A 19,189-nucleotide genomic window follows, 5' to 3' on the forward strand; every position below is an offset into this window, starting at 1 on the left:
TGGTTCTTAACAGCCTGACTCTTTTCTTTTCCATACTCTAACATTTGGCTATTTCTCTACAGCATGCTCCTTATGAGACAAGGTTATAACACCTTGGTGTTCCTTCACGGGGCCTGCTGACCTCTGCTTTTTCTACCTCTTCAGCTTTCCTTCTCTGCTTGTTTTCCCCATGGTCTTCTAGGTTGTTCTGTGCCTCCCTCTCTTCTGCCCTCCCAGCCTCTCCATTATTTTGTGAGGGGACATAGTTTTTTTTTTGTTGTTGTTTTTGTTTTTGTTTTTTTTTTTTTTTTGGTAAATTGTACAGCTTTAAATGAGAAAAGAACCTCAGACCTTATTTAAAGTAACTGGAACTTCAAACTGGAAGCAATTGAGTTTGATGATTTTACCACTCAAAAGACAGTATTTCATTACAGTTTTGATTATAGGCATAGTAACAACTCTGTGGTTAACAGTCTTAAATTCTCTCCCAGCTCTACTGCAGAGAAAGGGGAAATAGAAGCTAAGTGGAGATACAGGAAAACACTTAAAAAATTTTGTCAAATAAGTTACCTTTGATGGCTGTATCTTCTCTCACAAGGCTGTTGTAGGCAAAAATCAGTGCATGACATCACCTTTCAAATCAATCCTTCTGTCTTCAGAGTCATGAGCCAGAGGTTTGTCCTCTGCTCAGCGTCCCAGTTATAATGTAGAAGTAAAAGGGTCCCTGCCTGCTACACATACCAGCCAAACCATGGCTCTTTTCCTGATCTTTAGTTAAGAAGTTGTCAGGTCACTGGAGACCAAAGCAAGGGTTCACCAAAGCTTCATTGTTAGTGTAGAAATGTTAATGATGCAAACAGTTGGGCAGGGACTGGAGAAAAGAGCCTGTTCCATCCAACAGCTACATTTTACCACATTAAAAAACATGTCATTGAGCTACTTTCTCCCTAAGATTTCTAATAAAGGCCTGTCAAAAAAAAAAAAAGTACAATGAAAAGCTACATGTCTCCAACTTTAGGAATATTCCTCTATATTTAACAGAATGTTTAAAAATGATATTTAAATAGCCCTCCTTGATTTCCTCAGTAGTTTCTTTAACCCCTCAAGACTTTTTGTAGATACCGAGGCAGTTTCTTCAAATAAGTGGACATATGTCCTAGCACACAGGGAACCTGAGGCTTGAGTGTTTAACCGTTATGCTCTACATGATAGAGCTAATCTTACGTAAGGTCAAAAATCAAATGCGGCTATGATATCTTCTCCACACCACAGCAAGCTTTCCTCCCACTTTGTCAGGGATGCATAACTATGGCATAAGGCTTAATCATGCCTGTTAATGCTTAAGCAATTGCATATCTATAAGAAAAGGTAATTTTCTTGTCGCTTTGAATTCCCAGATTCTCAGAAGAAAAAGTGCCTATTTATTTTTCTAGCATATTAAGCTACCAGAATAGAAAAGGAGATAATGTTAGGACAATTATGAATTGTTTGAAAAAGAGAACTGTCACTCTAATTACCTTTAGCTGTTTGGATGCAATAAAAAGAGCATAATGTCAAAAGGATTTCTTAACAGAAAAAGAGCTTATATTAGAAGAGAAACTACCAATTACCCTGTTGATTGGCTAAGCTCACCCAGCTGCACAGAGTGAATTTGAAACCTGTGGTTCTTTCCAAGGTGAATACGGTGACAAAACGATTAGCTACTCTCAGGGCGCATTTATCCTAACTAAAACCTACCCTCCTGTGTTGATGATATAGGCAGCCCAGCTTCTCCAGACTTTAACAGCTGGCATCTGCATCAGTCTTGCTGACAGAGACATTTTTTGAGAGCATATGCTATAATGTGGGTTGTTTTTTTAATTCTTTTTCCTCCCATGCAGGGTTTTGTAGCAAAAGTTCAGTGGCTCATCACTACCCCTTAACCACTTACATATTTGCTAAGGGGTAAATGTAACATGAGCTAACATTTGGCTTGCTTTTTCCTTTTCTGCTGTCTATTAAATCAGCAATAAGCATTTGAACAGACAGGTCAGCTTACAATATTCCTTCTTTACTACAAAGCACCTGTGCTGTGATGAGCTGCAGCTTCAGGTTGTTTCAGAACAAGACTCTGGGGAGTCAGATTAGACAGGCTTTGCACGTGCCACCTGATTTCACTGATACACTCAATCAACACCTGACAAGTTTAAAAGACTGAGATCAGTAGAAAATTGTGACAGTAATGCATTTATCTCAAGGACCTTATATTGAACAGTGCTTAAGTCATTAAAGGAAACTTACACAAACCTAGATAAAATCTTATGAACAGCCCTGAAAATGTGTGGAATTATTGTGGGTAAATATTTAAGGAAATGTGCCACAATGTTTACATTAAGCAGAAAAGGTACTTTTTATTAATTATATAGATTTCTGCTAAAGAATTGTGTATTGAAGTGTATAAAGTGAGCATGTCAGGTACTCCTTTAAACTTTAGTTTCACACACACACACACAAAGGCTAAGAACTTCCTTACATACATTAGTTTTTAATAGAAAACACTCCCCTTGATTTGGTAACTCCCATCATATAATTACAGGTGCACTGAACAATTAGGCAAATTTAAATGGAAATACTCTCTTTTAAGATCCATTTATTGAAAGAGAAAAAGAGAGAGAGACCAATATATGTAGACAGCAGTCAAGTTTCAAAGTCAGAACCTTCATTATTTTAAAAGCAACAACCCAAAACCCAGCTGTTTCTGTATACCCAAGTTGCTTAGATTGGACCACTTTATTTTAAATATTTTAGAGCCAGTTCTGAAGACCACCATCCTCACAGAATCTAAATGTAAAACAGTAAATAAAGAAAAGTGATTTTCTGAAGTCTAAGCGTGAGAAAACTGATACTGACAGTGAGATATTAATGTGTCAATGATGAATAAATACAAGAACTTAAAGTTCGAACCCAACAGCAATCTCATACATCATTCTCTTTTTTGGGAAAGGATATAAAAGATTCAAATGTCAGAACTATAATGTCAGAGCTGTTTATAATGTCAAGTGATGCTTGTTGCATACTTTTAGTATATTCCATTGATCAAACCAGAACCTGGGATAATAATTGCAGATGATGGAGCACATTTCTGTGTTAAATGGACACAGACTTGTAGTGACTTAGGAAAAAAAAAAGCAAAACTTTTTCATATTTAAGTCTTAATAAGTGTTTCCTTCAACCTGCACCTACCCATGCACAAATGATTTTGCATTAAGCTGATGTTTCTAACAGCATCTAGTATTAGTGTGTTGCCTTCAGGGCACTGCCAGCCAAGGAGAACTTATTCTTACAACTTAACATAATGACTTGATAGAACTGGTTGCAGACTTGAGAGAGAATCCATCACAACAGAACCGGAGAGAGCCATGATTTTCCCTTTTCAGAAAACTCATACAGTTACATTTCAGCTCAAAGAATTAATCTTGTTTGTTAGAAAGTAAGGTTGAGTTGTTTTTAGCTTGGTTTCCTAAAAAAATGAGACATATGTGATCATGCATGCCATCTGTGAATCCCTTCTCTGTACTCCTAACAGCTACCACATTCAGAGATGACTGCAACCCAGTTTGAAAGAAGGTAGAAGTCTCAAAGAGACTAAATTGCTAAAAGCTTTCGCCCAGGTATCTGGGCAGGACAAAAATACCGTAGTACTCCCTGAGAGGGGAAGGCAGGAAGAATTCAGCTGCTAAACAGTCTGTTTGGCAGAAGCCAGCAGTCCCATCAGCATGAACTAGTCATCATACATCTTACCTTTTGTCTCGTGAAGCTGTGGCAAAGAGCCCAGTGAGGAACTGTTTTGCAAAGGAGGACATACAAGCCAAAGGACACATCTCTGGGAAACCAGATGATATTCATTCCAGTGCTTACAAAATGATGTGTTTTAAACATTCTTTGAACTTCTAATGCTACTCTACAAAGATAACAGAATTTTATTCCAGTGCTTCTATAAAAGTTAATTTGAAAGAACAGTAGCTGGACCTTGTGAAAAACATCAAAACATCATGTTATTTTATTATACAGATGTAATGAAATCAAGAGTGGTAGATGGTTTGTTAAAGAGGATGTACCTCTCTGGAATATTGAGCTGACCAAGGTGTTTCCCAGAAAATCTAGTCCAATTTTGAGCACTGATTAGATTAAGTGTTAAGTTAATTCAAGCCAGGCTTTGTTCTTAATTGATCCTGATAGGAGCCAATCTTACCTAGATGTTTATTGCCACATTTTAGATAGCAGATTAAAGAACCTGTACTTAAAATAAATAAATAAATCCCTGTTCTCTAGAAAGGTTGCATTTTGTGATATTGTCACTGTTTTATTATTCTGAACAGTGTTCATAGAGACCAAACAAGTTATTTGTACTGCATCAAACATCCTTTCTATTATACATGTATGTGGGCAAAGGTTTGTGTTCTGTAGCTGCCACAGTCCTTCGCGAGAGACAGAATAAAGAAGAGGAGAGATGTGGAGTCAAGAGTGAAAATTCTGAGGGAGAATTATTCCTGGAGCTGAGTGATTGGTATTGTCTGGGCTGGTTTTGACAACATCAAGCTCTCTGAATATATCAAATGTTATCTTCCTTGAAACAATGACAACAGATGCTACATCCATCACTGAATCCTTCAGATGCTGTGCCGCCTGCCGCTCTGTATGACTTTGAGTACGTTGGAAAGGTCGAAACTTTTTGTAATCAATTCCATTAGGTCCCCGTCTCTTTCCACACCGGTGATAAACTCTTCTAAAGTCAATTCCCCTAAAAGGAAATCATATACTCTTTAGGAACCAAGGAATGCTACAATCACTCTCAACCCAACACGAGGCCAATCATGCCAGGTTGCATCCCCCAAGAAGATTCCCTGTACTTCTCTGCTGATATGCAAATGCAGGAAGAATATTGTCATATGTTTTCCCATTTTGCATTAGATCTTAGAACTCATGTTCACTTTTCTTTATTAAACAGATCAAATACCACTTTCACAGAAGTCTAAGACAAATATATTGTTTAGCATCTTCAATGACAGGTGTGTGGGGTTCTAATTAAGGGTTCATTCTGGCATAATTCAGCTGCATGGAGCTATTCTTACCAAGCTAACCGGAGTTTAGTTTATAGGTGGTTTTAACAGAGATTAGGGAATGATTTGCTGAGGATTACCAAGCACATCCCCTGTGTTGACTACAAGGATTTTTTAGAGCCAGGATAAGATGATGAAAAAAAAAACAGTTAAGCGGTTTGATTAGAGAAATTCTTCCAAACTACTGAAATGGTCGTGATGTTAAAGTTTTTTTGGGGAGTGTGTGATTTTTTTGTACTCATTCTAAATTCAGGTAATACTTTGGAAATTTCAAGACAACCTCCTTTTTGCAGGAACAGGAATACCATTTAATATTCTTCTTCTTCTCCTGCTTACTTCCCTGGCAGCGATCTGTCTGCTGGAAAGTACACTGGAGTGTACACGATTCTCTGGCTAGAAATTATTCCAGTGATATTGTTTTTATTTGAAAGGGGAAACAGGCCTTAGTTTAAGAGGAAGAGTGATTCTTTCCTCTAAAGTTTTTTTATTAAAATCATAAAAATGAATGATTTTTTACTGAAATAAGAAATTGAAAGAGGCCAGGCAAAAAGAAACTTGCTGGATGACGTAGGGCCCCTGCATTCTGGGGCCCAGCAATGTAAATCACATGCACTTCTGGTAAATGCTTAGGTAGATGAATTTCAGCTATTTTCAGATTCAAGCAGTACCTGCAGTTTTTTTTTTTTTGTTTGTTTGTTTGTTTTGTTTTGTTTTTGTTTTGTTTTGTTTCTGTTTTGGTTTCTGTTCATGGCAAGTTTGGAAATTTAACCTGACTGAAAACCAAAAACAATCAGCACGTGAAGAATTTGAAAATGACCCATTGGCAATAAAGGCTGCTTCGTCTTTTGTCATATAGTCCCCACTGGACTGTGAGCAGGCTCACATACACACTAAGTGAAAGGAGCCCCTCTGACACAAGTCCTGGCTCTCAGGCTGCAGCGAGAGGAGTAAGACCCTCCCCAGTGGTTGATGTACAGTGTCCTGAGGATTTTCACTCCTCCCCTATCAACCTCAGTGCCCTCATATAATCCCAGGAGTGGAGCCAGAAGGTGCTGTCTCTGCACACTTGTCTGCATCCTTCCGCTTTGCTACTCGGCCACTCACTTCCTCAGATCTCCCCTGCTCTACATATTCCTCTTACTCCCCATCTCCTCCACTCTATGTCATCTCTGACTGACTGGAATGTATGAATAGGGTTCCTGGACTCGTCAGAGGGACCTGCTGCATCGCTTTCCTGCTTATGCAGGTTTCAGTCACCAGAACTAGACTGTCTGTTTCATGGTCTGTCCATTCCCTTGAGCAGGTCTTGACTTCCCTCCTTTGATCCCAGGGCTATATATTTCAAATTAACAATATCAGAATGCAAGTGCACAAAGAACACTGCAGTTACCAGTGAGATGAAGTTATGCTAGCATATCCAGGCTCACTGGGACTGTGATGAGCCTGAAATTTCCTTCAAGTAATGAAAATAAATTGCAAGGCCATCAGGAGATTTGTTTTAGGGATTGCTCCCTGCTGCCACGAGATTATTTCTTGTACTTTAATGTGAGGAAGGCCATCACATCTTATTTGTCTATTTACTTTTATTTATTTATTTTATTTTATTTTTAATAAGCAGCTACAAGGAGGCAGCGTAGCTTAAGATAAACTTAGAAAAATATGTCCCATTTCTCAGCCTGAGTTAGTCCTGCTGCTTTGCAGCTATTTAAAAAAAGTATCTAGTTATGGAAAGCAGTTTGAAAGGGGAGTATTATGAAGAAGATTCTGAATAATTCATGTTCTGGCATCTCATTGCTAATATTGAAGACACAAGTTATTTTTTAGCTGATGGTCTAGCTCAGATACAACTATTACTTGGAAGTAAACATATGATCAAAGCAGGGGTCAAAGTAAAAAGTATCATAGTATTGTGGTTACATTCTAGAATATGACTGTGTTGTTTGGAGTCTGTAATTTGCCTTCACCCTAAAAATGGGTGAAACAGGTGAGAAAAATGTTCTACCAGTTATTCATATGCATCACAAGATCACTATTTATGTTCTGATTAGATATTGCAAACAGCTTCCTTAAAAATAACTTGAATACACCAAATGAGACCTCAAAAAACAAACAAACAAAAAAAAACAACCACAAATTCTTGGCTGGGATCTGATCTTGCTCTGCAATGCTTTCCTAACATTTCTAATTTGTCAATTACTACAGTGGTTGCCAGTAGAAGGAGCATATTCATGGTTAGGAATAGGAGGGAAGACATTAATGTGTGACAAGTTGTTTTTACTAGAAATAATTCCAAAGCAGTGAATTGAAGTCTTAGTTTCCAATTGTAAGTCCAATTGGCTTAATCCAGTTCTCCTGAGAAAAAACAATAGCATGTGTTAACATTCAGACTTCAAGAGACATCCACTACGCTGTCCAGTCTTTCAAACATGATAGGGCATGTGCAACTATGCATCTTAGTTGGTTTTCTTGTTCAGTTTAAGTAGATTAAGCCATTGTGGATATAATGAAAAAATACCTTCATTTTGCTGTGCAACCAGAGCACTGTCATTTCAGATGAACAGTGCAAGACCTTTGTGTTTTAGCCACTACTGCATGTAATTCCTGTGCCAGGTTAACAGAGGCAGTACTGTAAATTTGGATGAGTATAGATAAAGAAGAACAGACAGGTTTTCAGTTTATCTAAAACAGACAGTTCTTCAGTAATATGTTCAACTCCCCTCCTTATCCTACACTCTCTCGTGGGGAAAAATATCCTGCCATTATAAAGAAAACCTAGATTCTTACCATCATTGTTCACATCTATCTTCTGAAATATCATGTTTGTGAATTCTTCAGCGGACATGTTGGTGTGCCCATTAATAGCCTGGATAGCCTGAAGACAGAAATGCAGAAAGTTCTTTCAGACTTTTTTTCCCTTCAAGTTTTGAAAACAATACACTGGCAACCTCAGTAATTGGGATGCAGCTCTTTAGCTCACCAACCCTTTCAAAATCGCTAAATAAATAGCTATTTCAAGTAAATCTTCAGTAATGAGGATTGGAAATTTAATTAACATAACACCGCCTGAAGATTACAGACCTCATTTACATATCTCTGAAGGTCTTCTGAAACCATGTGGCACCTCTATTCTGCAATACACTTTAGATTCCACACCAGCATTTTTATCTCACCCTAGAGTTCTGTGTGTTGAGAGAGTGCCCTATGCTCTGTGTGATTTAAATATAGTATTATTTTTCACAGCTGAAAGCACACGATGAGAAAGCCTAAGTCATTTTTCTATTAAAAAATGTTTAACTTAGTAATCACAAATAAAGTTAGACCGGCAGTCCTGAAAGTTGGCAGAATTTACTTGTTCTCCAAAGAAGTTTAGAAAAGTAATCTCCCCCCCCTGCTTTTTCTGTGGCAACGGTATCCAATATTTGGAGTAAAGGTATAAATGAATACCTTTGCAAGACTGTGTCCCATTCACTGAGACAATCATTTTTGCATTACGGTGATCATTCTGGCCAATAAAGAAGGAGCCTATATGTTAATAACTGGTGGCCAATATGCAACAAATATGTTTACAGAGTTGGACTCAGAATCAGTATCACATTTAGTGATTGAGAAAATAGATACATATCTATGTATAAACATGCGTTTATGCTATATAATGGGCACACTGTAGTGTTTTGTTTTTAAACATCTAATTATCATGAGATGAATGGTGTTGTGTAGGGTAATTCACCATATTATTTTATATACTATTTTAGAACTCATTATGTAGAATTAAAATGTAAGCTAAACACATTCAGCACTGCTGGCCAATTCCTAACCATCACTGTCTTACCATACTTTGCACAGAGTTCCTAAAGGCAGCAAGAATTTTAGAAAATGTAGGTACATAAACTTGTTTGTATTACTCAATCATACTACGGATACTTTTGGTATTTTGTATACCTGACCCCGATGCAGCCTTCAAAAGGCTATACCTCCATCAAAGTTAAATTTGTTGCAGCACTAAGAGGAAAGCAGTGCTTCCTGAAGTACTTGAATCACTGACTCCCACAAAATCCCCCTAAATAACAAAATAAATTATCCGGGCTGTTAAAAAAGCACTGACAGGGTGCCTAGTGCTCTGGCAAAAATTTTGATGGCTTAAAATGATCTGCTGGTCCAAAGCTTGTATAGCTGTAGGGACAGATGAAGTTTTAATAGGACTTATTTGATTTATATTAAAGTCTCGGATCTGATATATCTTTTTGGATAAATCCTTGATTACTGACGCTCAGTGTAATTAGAGCCCTCACTGGCTGTGAGCCAGATTTTTATTTTTTTTTAGAGTTTCATCTGTTTTTATCTAGCGTAAGTCAAATGACTTGTACAGGTTTAAGTTAAAGTTCTCTTACTCCAAAAGAGAAGTGGAAGTTTTAAAACCAGCTAAGCTAAAAAAGAAATCTTTACATTAAAATGTTTTTAATTCCCTTTTTGGATAGAGTCCAAGACAAAGGCAGCTGCATCAATGCCTTCAAGTAGAAAATGATGGAGACTTGCAACAACAGAAAGATGACATCAGTCTTAAATGAGGAGAAATGTGGGCTGTGCTAGGCCTCTCCTTCTGCATTTAGCAAGCCATTCTTTAGAAGGAGATGCATCAACTTAATTTGTTTGACCACATGGCTAATCTAGCTCTGGTTCCTTTCATTTGAGGCAGCAGCTCTTGAAAGTCTCTAACAATGACTAGCCAGGCACCAGCAGCAAGACAGAATCTTGGAAAACTACTTTCCTTGTTTATTATGACATTAAATCCCTATTTAGATTTTATGCTCCCTGCAGCAAAACCTTGATCTGTAACAAGTTCAGTACATTTAGAAAGAAGTATTACAAGTCATTCATATTTGCAAGGAACCCTATAATATCTTTTGGTTGAAAGCAGCTACTGAAGTACAAAATATTAGCTCACCAGAGCAAGTTGAAAAATATGGAAATCATTATGCGGAAAGAATTACACTGCTTTGGTTTGTGGGCTTGAAATACACCCATTTTCAGGAAAAAAATCTACAATATTTGTATCAAAATGTCTGTGCAGGATTTAATGATAAAATTAACTTTTCCCAAGTTAATTTAAAAAAAACAGTAATGGCATTTGTAGTAAACAAATCTAAAAGCCTTTCAAAACGAATGAAAATATTTGAATATTTTGACAACATCTATATTTTTTTTTTTTGTGCAGAAAGTTCAGTTTGAGAAGCCATTTTTCCACAACAAACTGGCACAAATGCTTGCAAACAGCTGTTTTATTCATTATGCTACTTCAGCTCTACCCTGCCTTCTTACACAGTTTATCTCAATAATGTTTCTCCTGTTTCTACAGTTTTTCACTTTCAGTAAATCAGCATATATAGAGAATTATGGTGTAAAGTAAAATACTACTTAGATACGTTTATTTCAGAAAGCAAGAAACCAATGACAAGAGTGTCACTAGCCAGAACAGTTCTGCTTTTATGACTGCAAAGCATTAGGTAAAATACAACACGTGATGTTTCAACTAATGTTTCAGAGATAACGCGCTATGCCAAATGCAATTATGATTGGTCATAATTCGCTTACCGTGAATATGCTTAATAGTTCTTTTTTGTCGATACATCCATTTCCATCAGCGTCATATAGCTTAAAATACCATTTCAATTTTTGGTCAATTTTCCCTCGTATAACCAAATTTATTGCAGCTATGAACTCCAAGAAGTCTATAAATCCATCCTAAGAGAGAAAGAGAGAAAACCTCCATTTAATAATGTTCACTTTCTGTTCATTCTAGCAATTTCACAGAAACAGGTCATTGAATTCAATATACAAGCTGATTTATAAAGCACCTTAACGTAGGAATATCCTGTGGTCTTTAACAAGGATGAGCTCAACTGGAAGCACTGTATGAAGTGTTAGCTCAGATAGTTTTGTTCTTTCCTGAAAGCTGCAGGGGAAGCAAATCAATTCAGAGCAATTTCTATTGACATTGTTTGAAGAGAAGAAAAACAAGTTTGTGGTAGGCTTCTACATGCAAAAAAGGAGAGTCTGGGATATCCAGTTTGGTACTGTTGAGATTTCTGCAGTGGAGCTGTTTATCTTCATATAATTGCTGCAGAAATTTGGACATTTTCCAGTGCAACAGAGATGCTCCAGGTGTTATTTATCTGTGAGATAATGCAATAAGAATTGTGCATGGTAACCGGTAACCTGCCATGAGCTCCAGATACTGTGGTTTATCCATATAAACCACATCAGGTCTCTCTGACTGATACATTTTTCATGGGATATAAAGCCTTCAGGTCATAAGCTAGTTTATACATGTAAATAGTGAGGACTGGGGGATATACATAGGGAAGGAACATTTGAGATTGACTTAATTCCTTATTTTCTGCTTCCTTCTCTGAAGCTACTGATGGACAGGACTCCATGGTCAGGTGGTCTAAACTACTGTAACATTTCCTCTGTTTCTGTAAAAAAGCGGTGAGGATGGAAGAACAGTTGCTGAATTTGGAAAGTACTTGCTCCAACTGTTTCTTATGTGCATATAAAAAGAATTAGCAGCTGGTAAATTTAATCTTGTGATCTTTATATTGGTCAGAATCCAAACACTTGGAAAACCTTGGAAAGGCTGTCATCAGCTTCAGATGGCCTGTGACTTAGGTGATTGGATGAGTATCTACTAGGTTTAGCATGTTACTTATTTTTATTGTCATACATCAGCATTAATGTGTCCTCCTGACTTTATTAGAACAAAGGAAAAGAAGTCTCGTAAAGGCATGGTGTGACTCATTGCCATACTTGTAGTGCTTGTTTCCATTTTGGTGCAAAGTTGTTCTGTACAAAGCAGTAGCACCTAAGAGGAAAATCCAATCCAACACACTGGATCCAGTGTAGAGGCAGAAATTGTGTATGCATATCTTGTGCAGGCTGACTTATGGTTTCACAGACTTTCTGTGCAGGTTCTGCCATCGTTGCTGGATTTACTGTAATTTTAATTACAGTAAATTCAGTGAAGCCAAAGATACCCCTCAACTGCAGTTTGGGATGAAATGAAATCTGACAGTAACTGCATGTAGCTTTCCAGCAAGATTAGGCCCAGTATTACAAGCAGATACTTTGCCAAAAAATGGCACATTATGTACCACAAACTTTATGCTTCTTTCTGGCACACCAACTTGGATTTTATTTTTGGAAATATTATTTCAAGAAACATCTCATCAGATATTTTACATTTCCACCCCCTAATTTTACAGATCTATTAAGAAAGCGGTTACATGCGTTTCACATTGCTGCTTCTTCATTGAATTTCATACTACTTACTGAAACTACAGATTAGTTTTAGGCTTTCTTCATGTCTGTGACTAGATTAATTTTTTTTTTTATTTTATTTTTTTTCCTCCCTTATATTTCACTCTGGGTTTTGGAAAACTGTATTTTGTTTGCTTTCTTCTTATGTCCTTGTTTTATTTCCATTGCTCTGACCAGCAACAGAATACCAGAAGTTTGGAAAATGTAAAAATCAGCTTAATGTTTTGTAGTATGAACTCTTATCTGGTGGATTATTTGGCCTGTCCCAAGCGGGAAGAGACTGAGGACCAAGGTAAAAGACAAACAACCAATCTCTGAAACACATCTGAGAGACCCTGTGGTAACTAGGAAAGCCCCAGACACATATCGCTGTAGACACACAAAGACCACCAGCAACGTGTTAACCTCAGCAGCCACTGCTCCAGAAATATGAATACTGAGAAGGCCAACATGCTTACCTACATGGTATGGAACCATGCTGTTTTTCCTTTCTCCATCAAAAAACATAAATATTTTCTGCCTATAATGTATGTGATATGAAAGCTATAGAAATCATGATACACATATCCAGAGCTTTTTCAAAGAAAGAAAAATACTGCATTTTTTACAGTGGCATAGAGAAGCCTTAGTATAGTGCATTAAATAATGGAAAAAATCATAACAATAACCTATGAAGATAATCCCCTCATTCTTCAAGTACAATTAATAGTACAATAAATGTATTATGATGTTATTAAAAGAATACTGCAGTGCTGATTTACCCATCTGCTGCTCTATAACTATTCACAATACAAATGCCTAGGTATCTCCTCATGTGTCTCCAGGCTCTGTAAAGTTTCATGCTGTGCAGCACACATGGTAAAGTATCTGCTGCTCATTAGGATGTCACTCAATCACAAGCAAAGGGACACCATAAAAATAGTAAAATAAATAATAAGAAAATAGTAATAAAGAAAAACTAACAACAACAAAGCACCAAAACCACAATAAGCTGAGCTGTTTACCAGCTGGAAGATAGAAATAATTTACTTCCAGTGCTTCACTGTGTTATTGCAAAGTGCTTATTCAAAATATTTTTATTCAAAGGAGTTAGCACTAGTGAAACCTGCTTATTTCACATTTTAGGACACTGGACAGAGTAGGGTGACTGAAGGAGTTTGTTGAATGTCAGGGCTTATTGTCTGTGCCTGTGTGGAGCTGGAACCTGCCTACCTCAAAGGCAACGTGCTACTCAATACTGCTGGCATTCAGAGGGATGGTGAATTTGTGCTCCCTTCCCTGCCCACATACACGAAGTCCGCTGGGTTAAGCTCACAAGATACATCCTCTAGGTGCAGTGGAAAAGCAGGAAAATCTCCCTCCCCAAATGGGGGAAATCTCCCCAAAGCGGTTCTGATGAGTGGGCCAGAGAGCCAACAAAAAGCCCTCAAAACTTCTTTTACATGCCCCTGAGTAAGTCTTATAGACTTACTCCTTACCTTAACATTTATTTATTCAAAATAAATAAATGAATAAATGTATTTTTAGCCTGCACCAGTTTGATCAGGAGAACCACAAGCTTAAGGACAGACTGAACCACATGATGGTTGCGCACGCTGGTTCCCCTTGATGCTGTGGTAGGCTTTCAGTTCACTGATGGGCATTTCCAAAGCCCCTTGTGACAGTGTTTCATTCACAAAACAAGCACAAAAGCAGACTCCAAAACTGGAAGGAGAATTTTTTGGTTACATGACACTAATCCTCAGGGACCACATGGATTGCCCTGCGCTGCCAGGCCCTACGCCCACTCCCTGGGCTCCAGGTGTGCCATCGCCTGAGGCCCTGGCCCGTCCTCTGTCCCCAGGCCCTGTGTAGGCCCTGCCTGTGCAATGGCTGCCCTGTGCCCATCCTGCCTTAGCTGCTTGCCAACACAGAGCTGCCACATTTACCCTCAGCCCCTACAGGGATGAGTTTTCTCTCACTTCTCGGCCCCTTTCCAGGGCCTGCACAATGCTCTGCACATGCTGTGCAGACCTTGCCTCCTGACAGAACCACCCAGCTGAGTGACCTGCCTTGGAAACCATGTCTTTGGGCTTGCTAAGCTACTTACTGTCAGGAGGCTGTGTCAAGTGGGCCTTTATGAAACAAGACTTTCTGTTTAGTGGAGATCTTACCAATTACACCCAGCAAAATTTGTCCCTTTCTTTTTAGCACACCTGTGACCTGGAAGCATCAGACTAATTTGAGAACAAGCTTCCATGCAGGCAATAAAGGCGGTCAGCGGTCTCACCCTGCCATCAGCCCTTGACTCTGCTAACAGAAGCTTCTTGCACTGTGACACATATCCCACTGCCCAGCTCCTGGTCAGTAAAAAGCAGCTCTGTGACATTAGGACCAGAGAAAGAAGAAGACAAAAGAGCTGAATGCCCAAAAATCTGAACTCAGCCTCACAATATTGAAAAGGTTAAAGTAAAAGCAAGCTGGAGCTGTGAATATCTGTTCTGAAGGAAAAGATTCAGGTGAAGAACTTGCAACTAAATTGGTTTTAAGCAACAGTGAATACCACAGGGTGAAAGGCCTCTGTTCACTTCAGTCAAGGTCAGACTAGCAGAATGATACAGCCCACATACTGGAAAGAATGGTGGCAAGGTCTGAGGATTTACCATCCCAAAATTGAACGGTCTGAGGCATCTCCACGTTTGAAAATAACTAGCTTGAAAACCTAGCTAGAAGGAAGCAAATGACAGGTGACATCTTCCTTTGTGCCAGAAACACGAGATTTCTCTGAATCTGGACAAGGGCAACATGGTATATAAAAATGTGATTATTCATCAGTTATTAAACTACTCTGTTATCAGATCCCATGATCCCATATTATCCTTTTTTTTTTTTTTTTTTTTTTTTTTCTTCTGTGTGAGACATTTTTGTTTCAGGATGTCAGTTTATGTGCAATTGCTGGAGGCTGCCCACTTACACTCAGTCAGGACAGAGCTGTGTTCTGTGAGGGAAGAGGGCAGTGAAGGAAGGCGGCCTTATGCAACAACTATTAGTACTCAAACCCTGAAAGCCTGAGAAGGGCTTTATGCTTTGATTCCTAGAATAGTGTTGTTAATCTTCACAGGTCCTTAAAAAACTCTCACAGCTTTAAATTATTTGGATACAGATTAAAAATAATTGAATTGGAAGCTGTGAATACACAGCTAATCCTAAACAGTGCAGTAACTCAGGGTTTGGGCAGAACAACCAGAACTGGGCATTTTGGGTATGAAGCTCTTGTACACAATTTACTGACAGTGTTGATGCAGCCCTATGGAGACAGACATGGGCGAGCCAGCTTTCTTCAGCCACACACAACAGTTACACATACAGAAAGGGATGATTTCTGTCCCCACAAAACCCCACTAATAGTGAACTCATTGTGTGGAGGAATCGTTAAGTGAGGCAGGACATGTGAATGTTGAGCAGTTGGGAGACAATGGGCTGGTGAAGCACCGTACTCAACTCACATGAGCCTTGGCACGTATGCAGCTGGCTGAGAGCCAATCAGGCTCAAGGACACAATGCCCTTGGGCGATCGGGAAAGTCCCTAAGGTGGGACAGGTAGCCAAAAGAAGGAGGACCAGACGAAAAAGCCCGGGAAGTGTTAACCAATCCTGAGCTTAGTTTCTGCAATATGTATGAGTTGATTATGTTCGAACTAGATAAAAGACGACTGAGCTATCCATTAAAGTTGAAGTTCACTGTTCACTCATATTGAGCGTCTGGGTCTTCCTTCCGTCGGCAACATCATTGTCTTACCTAGAGTACTGAAGACTCTATTAATTGTCTATAAGAGGTGCCTTGTTTCCAGATTTGCTCCTGAAAAATCTCTAAAACTCAACATGACAGCAGGAGAATAGCTCGACAGACTTTATCTGGATTAACAAGTGTGCAAATATAGACTGTCCAGGTATTTCAAACCAAGGGCTTAAAACATTAAGCCACCTTCCCTCCCCACCCCGTCTTTTAGCCTGCTATTTAAACCTGATAACGGAGAGAGAAGCGGTTATGTATATATTGGCACAGGTCAAATAACAGATTACAACAGCTCAGAATAACTGTGTGAAATTTATAGCTAACCCTGTGTGCTCCTCCCTTTCTGTCTAGCCCTACCATTCATAGTACTGGTTTCTCCATCCTCAGAAAACTAAAGGCAGATTCATTTTGATCCATTGCATCTTCCCCAATTTCTTTGCCTTTTTTTTTTTTTTGTTATTGTTTGTTCGTGTGTTTCTAATTTCTGAAGACTTTCAGCTGTTCATCAAAGGCAGCATACAGATTATTGAAGAAATACAGAGCTACTTCTGACTCTACTACTTTGACATGTCCCTGGGGTCTGATGGAGTTTGGGGCTTGGAGAGGACTCCAGGCCTCCCTCTGGCTGTGGCCAGAATCACCAATTTCCTCAGTAAACAAAGCTGGCGTTTGTCATGGGGCATGGGGGAAACTCTTGGCAAGCAAAGGCTATTAGGTAAGGACTAAGAAAGAAGCAGGGAATTAGGAGCAGCAAATCGTTAAGTGGTTTTGTGACAGCTGCATACCCGCTGTTACATAAAGAGACCAGGCTATATTGATCAGCCTGTTACACAAGGTTCTGCTTTGTCAAGCTCGAGACCTGTGATATCTGGGGACAGAAAATACCAGGCTTTCAGGTGTGTTCACCACCCTGGAGAAACTGTTTGAAATCCAAAATGCTAGGATGAGTAACAATTATATTTCTTCAAAATTAACAGCTCCCCTTCTCCCTCCTTACCGCAACTAGCCGCCACCACTCTCCATTTCCCTTCAAGGTTACTGGCCACGCAGGGAGACAGGGATGTCACCAAGGCACTAGGCTGGGCCCTGCACTCAGCCTGCAGCATGGCAGAGCAGCATCCAGGAGGGCTGAACAGAAGGAAAGCACACGCCCAAGGACCTAGCCCTCCACCAATGCCTACCAGATGATGGGTTTCAGCTTCCTCCTCCCCCTAATTTTGAGCCTCTGCCTATGCTTTTAGGAGCATCCTTCTCAATTTATAATAAAAGAGTAGGCAAGGAAGAGAAAACAACAACAAAAAACAGCCATGACTCCATAGCCTTCTGTTTTTCCAGCAAATTTTTGTTGACAGTTTAAGCAAATTTTTCTTGCTTGACAAACCTATAGAAAAAACACTTGGAAGACACAGATGCCTTCTAGTGGCAGATGCTCTATTTGGCAGATGATCACAGGTGGATCATATTTTAGGCATTGATGCTTCAAGGAATGCATGCAAGAAAGCATTAATTAAACCACATTTCCTATCATTCTCTAGACTACTCTGTACTATCAGATTTTCTTCCTCAAGGAAGAAAAAAGTTAATACTTTACCTTTATCTCATAAGCATTTTTTATTTCTGTAATAATGGAAGAGTATAGATCATGTCTCATCACAAGAACAATATAAATTTAGTGTCATTACATGAGTTTGTGACCAAATTAGTTGAGAGAGATCATCCAATTTCTGTTGCATTTCTTCTGCAATTCTTATCATTCCCAAAGCTTGGTTCACCAACATCATTATCACCAACAGATGCGTTAATCAAAATTGCATATTTTTGGGTATTTCAAAGCAACACTAAAGTGATAAAGGAAGAAAAAACAAAATGTAAACTAGAAGTACCCTTCAATTGCTCTATTCAGAATTATTAAGGCAATAAATAGAAAATAACTATGGTTGTACTTCTGAAAAATAATTTCTTTAAATAAAAGAAACATATTACTGAACTGTTTCTCTTTAAATCAATTGTTCTCTTTATCTACATCATAATTTAACAAGCAGTATTTTAAAGTAATTATGATTAACTGTGGAAAGTTAATCTTCATTGCCTGTTCACTTAATGTGATAAAATTTAGCATTAACTGGTAATGTTAGTAATATGCTCCAAGTGCTTTTAAAGCTCAATGACAACTGCAGAGTACATGCTCATTTGTGTACACTTAAATGAAATTTTCAAAGAAGCCCTACACACTTTGCTACAAAAGTGTAATTGCTTCAGCTTGATGTATAAGATTGGTCATTGAGTAGGCGCACAGGAGAAAACTCTAAAGCTTTCCTTTTGTTTTCCTTTTGTACAGGACCTAAGGGCTGGGCAGTCTTAGCCCATGCAGATCTCATGTGCTGGGTCTTATTGCGAAAGGAGACTTCTGACAGCCAGCTGCCAAAGCAGTAGTGGGTGCAGCAGAATTCATCTGTACTCAAGAATTCAAGAATTCCCCTGTACTGACATTTAGCAAGTGATGGTTTTACTGATATTATTAAAATAGCCTTTTAGCTGGCAATGACACACTATTATAGCGTAAGTTAGTACTATTACAGCAATAAATCCTATACCAAACCATTAGAAAACAAAATTGCAGAATTGCACCAATAATTATGGGAAATCCTTACAAAGTAAAGGATTTCTACAGCCTTTTTGGAATCAATATAAAAAATGATTTAAAATAAAATAACTGGAGGTAAGAAGAAGAACAAAGACATTCTTTAAAACCATCTATAAATTGAGTAATGTTTCATGGAGCCAGATTAAATAGTTATAGAAAATCATTTCTATTCCATGGAATTTTTTTTACAGTACATTTAAAAGGCACTTAGGCGTACTGACAAAAAATGATATAACTATACTACTTTGAACACAGCAAACCATATTTTAATCTTGTCCTTATTTACAGTAATCAGACTAGTTACTTTATGTTTGAGATAATTTTATGCAACATTACTTCAGATTAAGGCAAAACAAATGGTCTGGCTTTGTTGGTTTTG

At 38.4% G+C, this 19,189-nt stretch overlaps 1 protein-coding gene across 12 annotated transcripts in view; it reads right to left on the reverse strand.

Moving 5' to 3' along the window:
• Window positions 1-2,343: 2,343 nt before the first annotated feature.
• GUCA1C (guanylate cyclase activator 1C) overlaps window positions 2,344-19,189 on the reverse strand; it is a 127,847-nt gene continuing 111,001 nt past the window's right edge. For all 12 annotated transcript variants that reach the window (XM_072024362.1, XM_072024360.1, XM_072024358.1 and 9 more), the window contains 3 exons: window positions 10,668-10,817; window positions 7,863-7,950; window positions 2,344-4,759 (listed from right to left, as the gene is read on the reverse strand). In XM_072024362.1, coding sequence (XP_071880463.1) covers window positions 4,629-4,759; window positions 7,863-7,950; window positions 10,668-10,817 — 369 coding nt within the window. In that variant the 3' untranslated portion in view covers window positions 2,344-4,628. The remainder of the gene's footprint in view (window positions 4,760-7,862; window positions 7,951-10,667; window positions 10,818-19,189) is intronic.

This window comes from Anas platyrhynchos, chromosome 1 (genome assembly GCF_047663525.1).
Source record: "Anas platyrhynchos isolate ZD024472 breed Pekin duck chromosome 1, IASCAAS_PekinDuck_T2T, whole genome shotgun sequence".
NCBI lineage: Eukaryota > Metazoa > Chordata > Aves > Anseriformes > Anatidae > Anas > Anas platyrhynchos.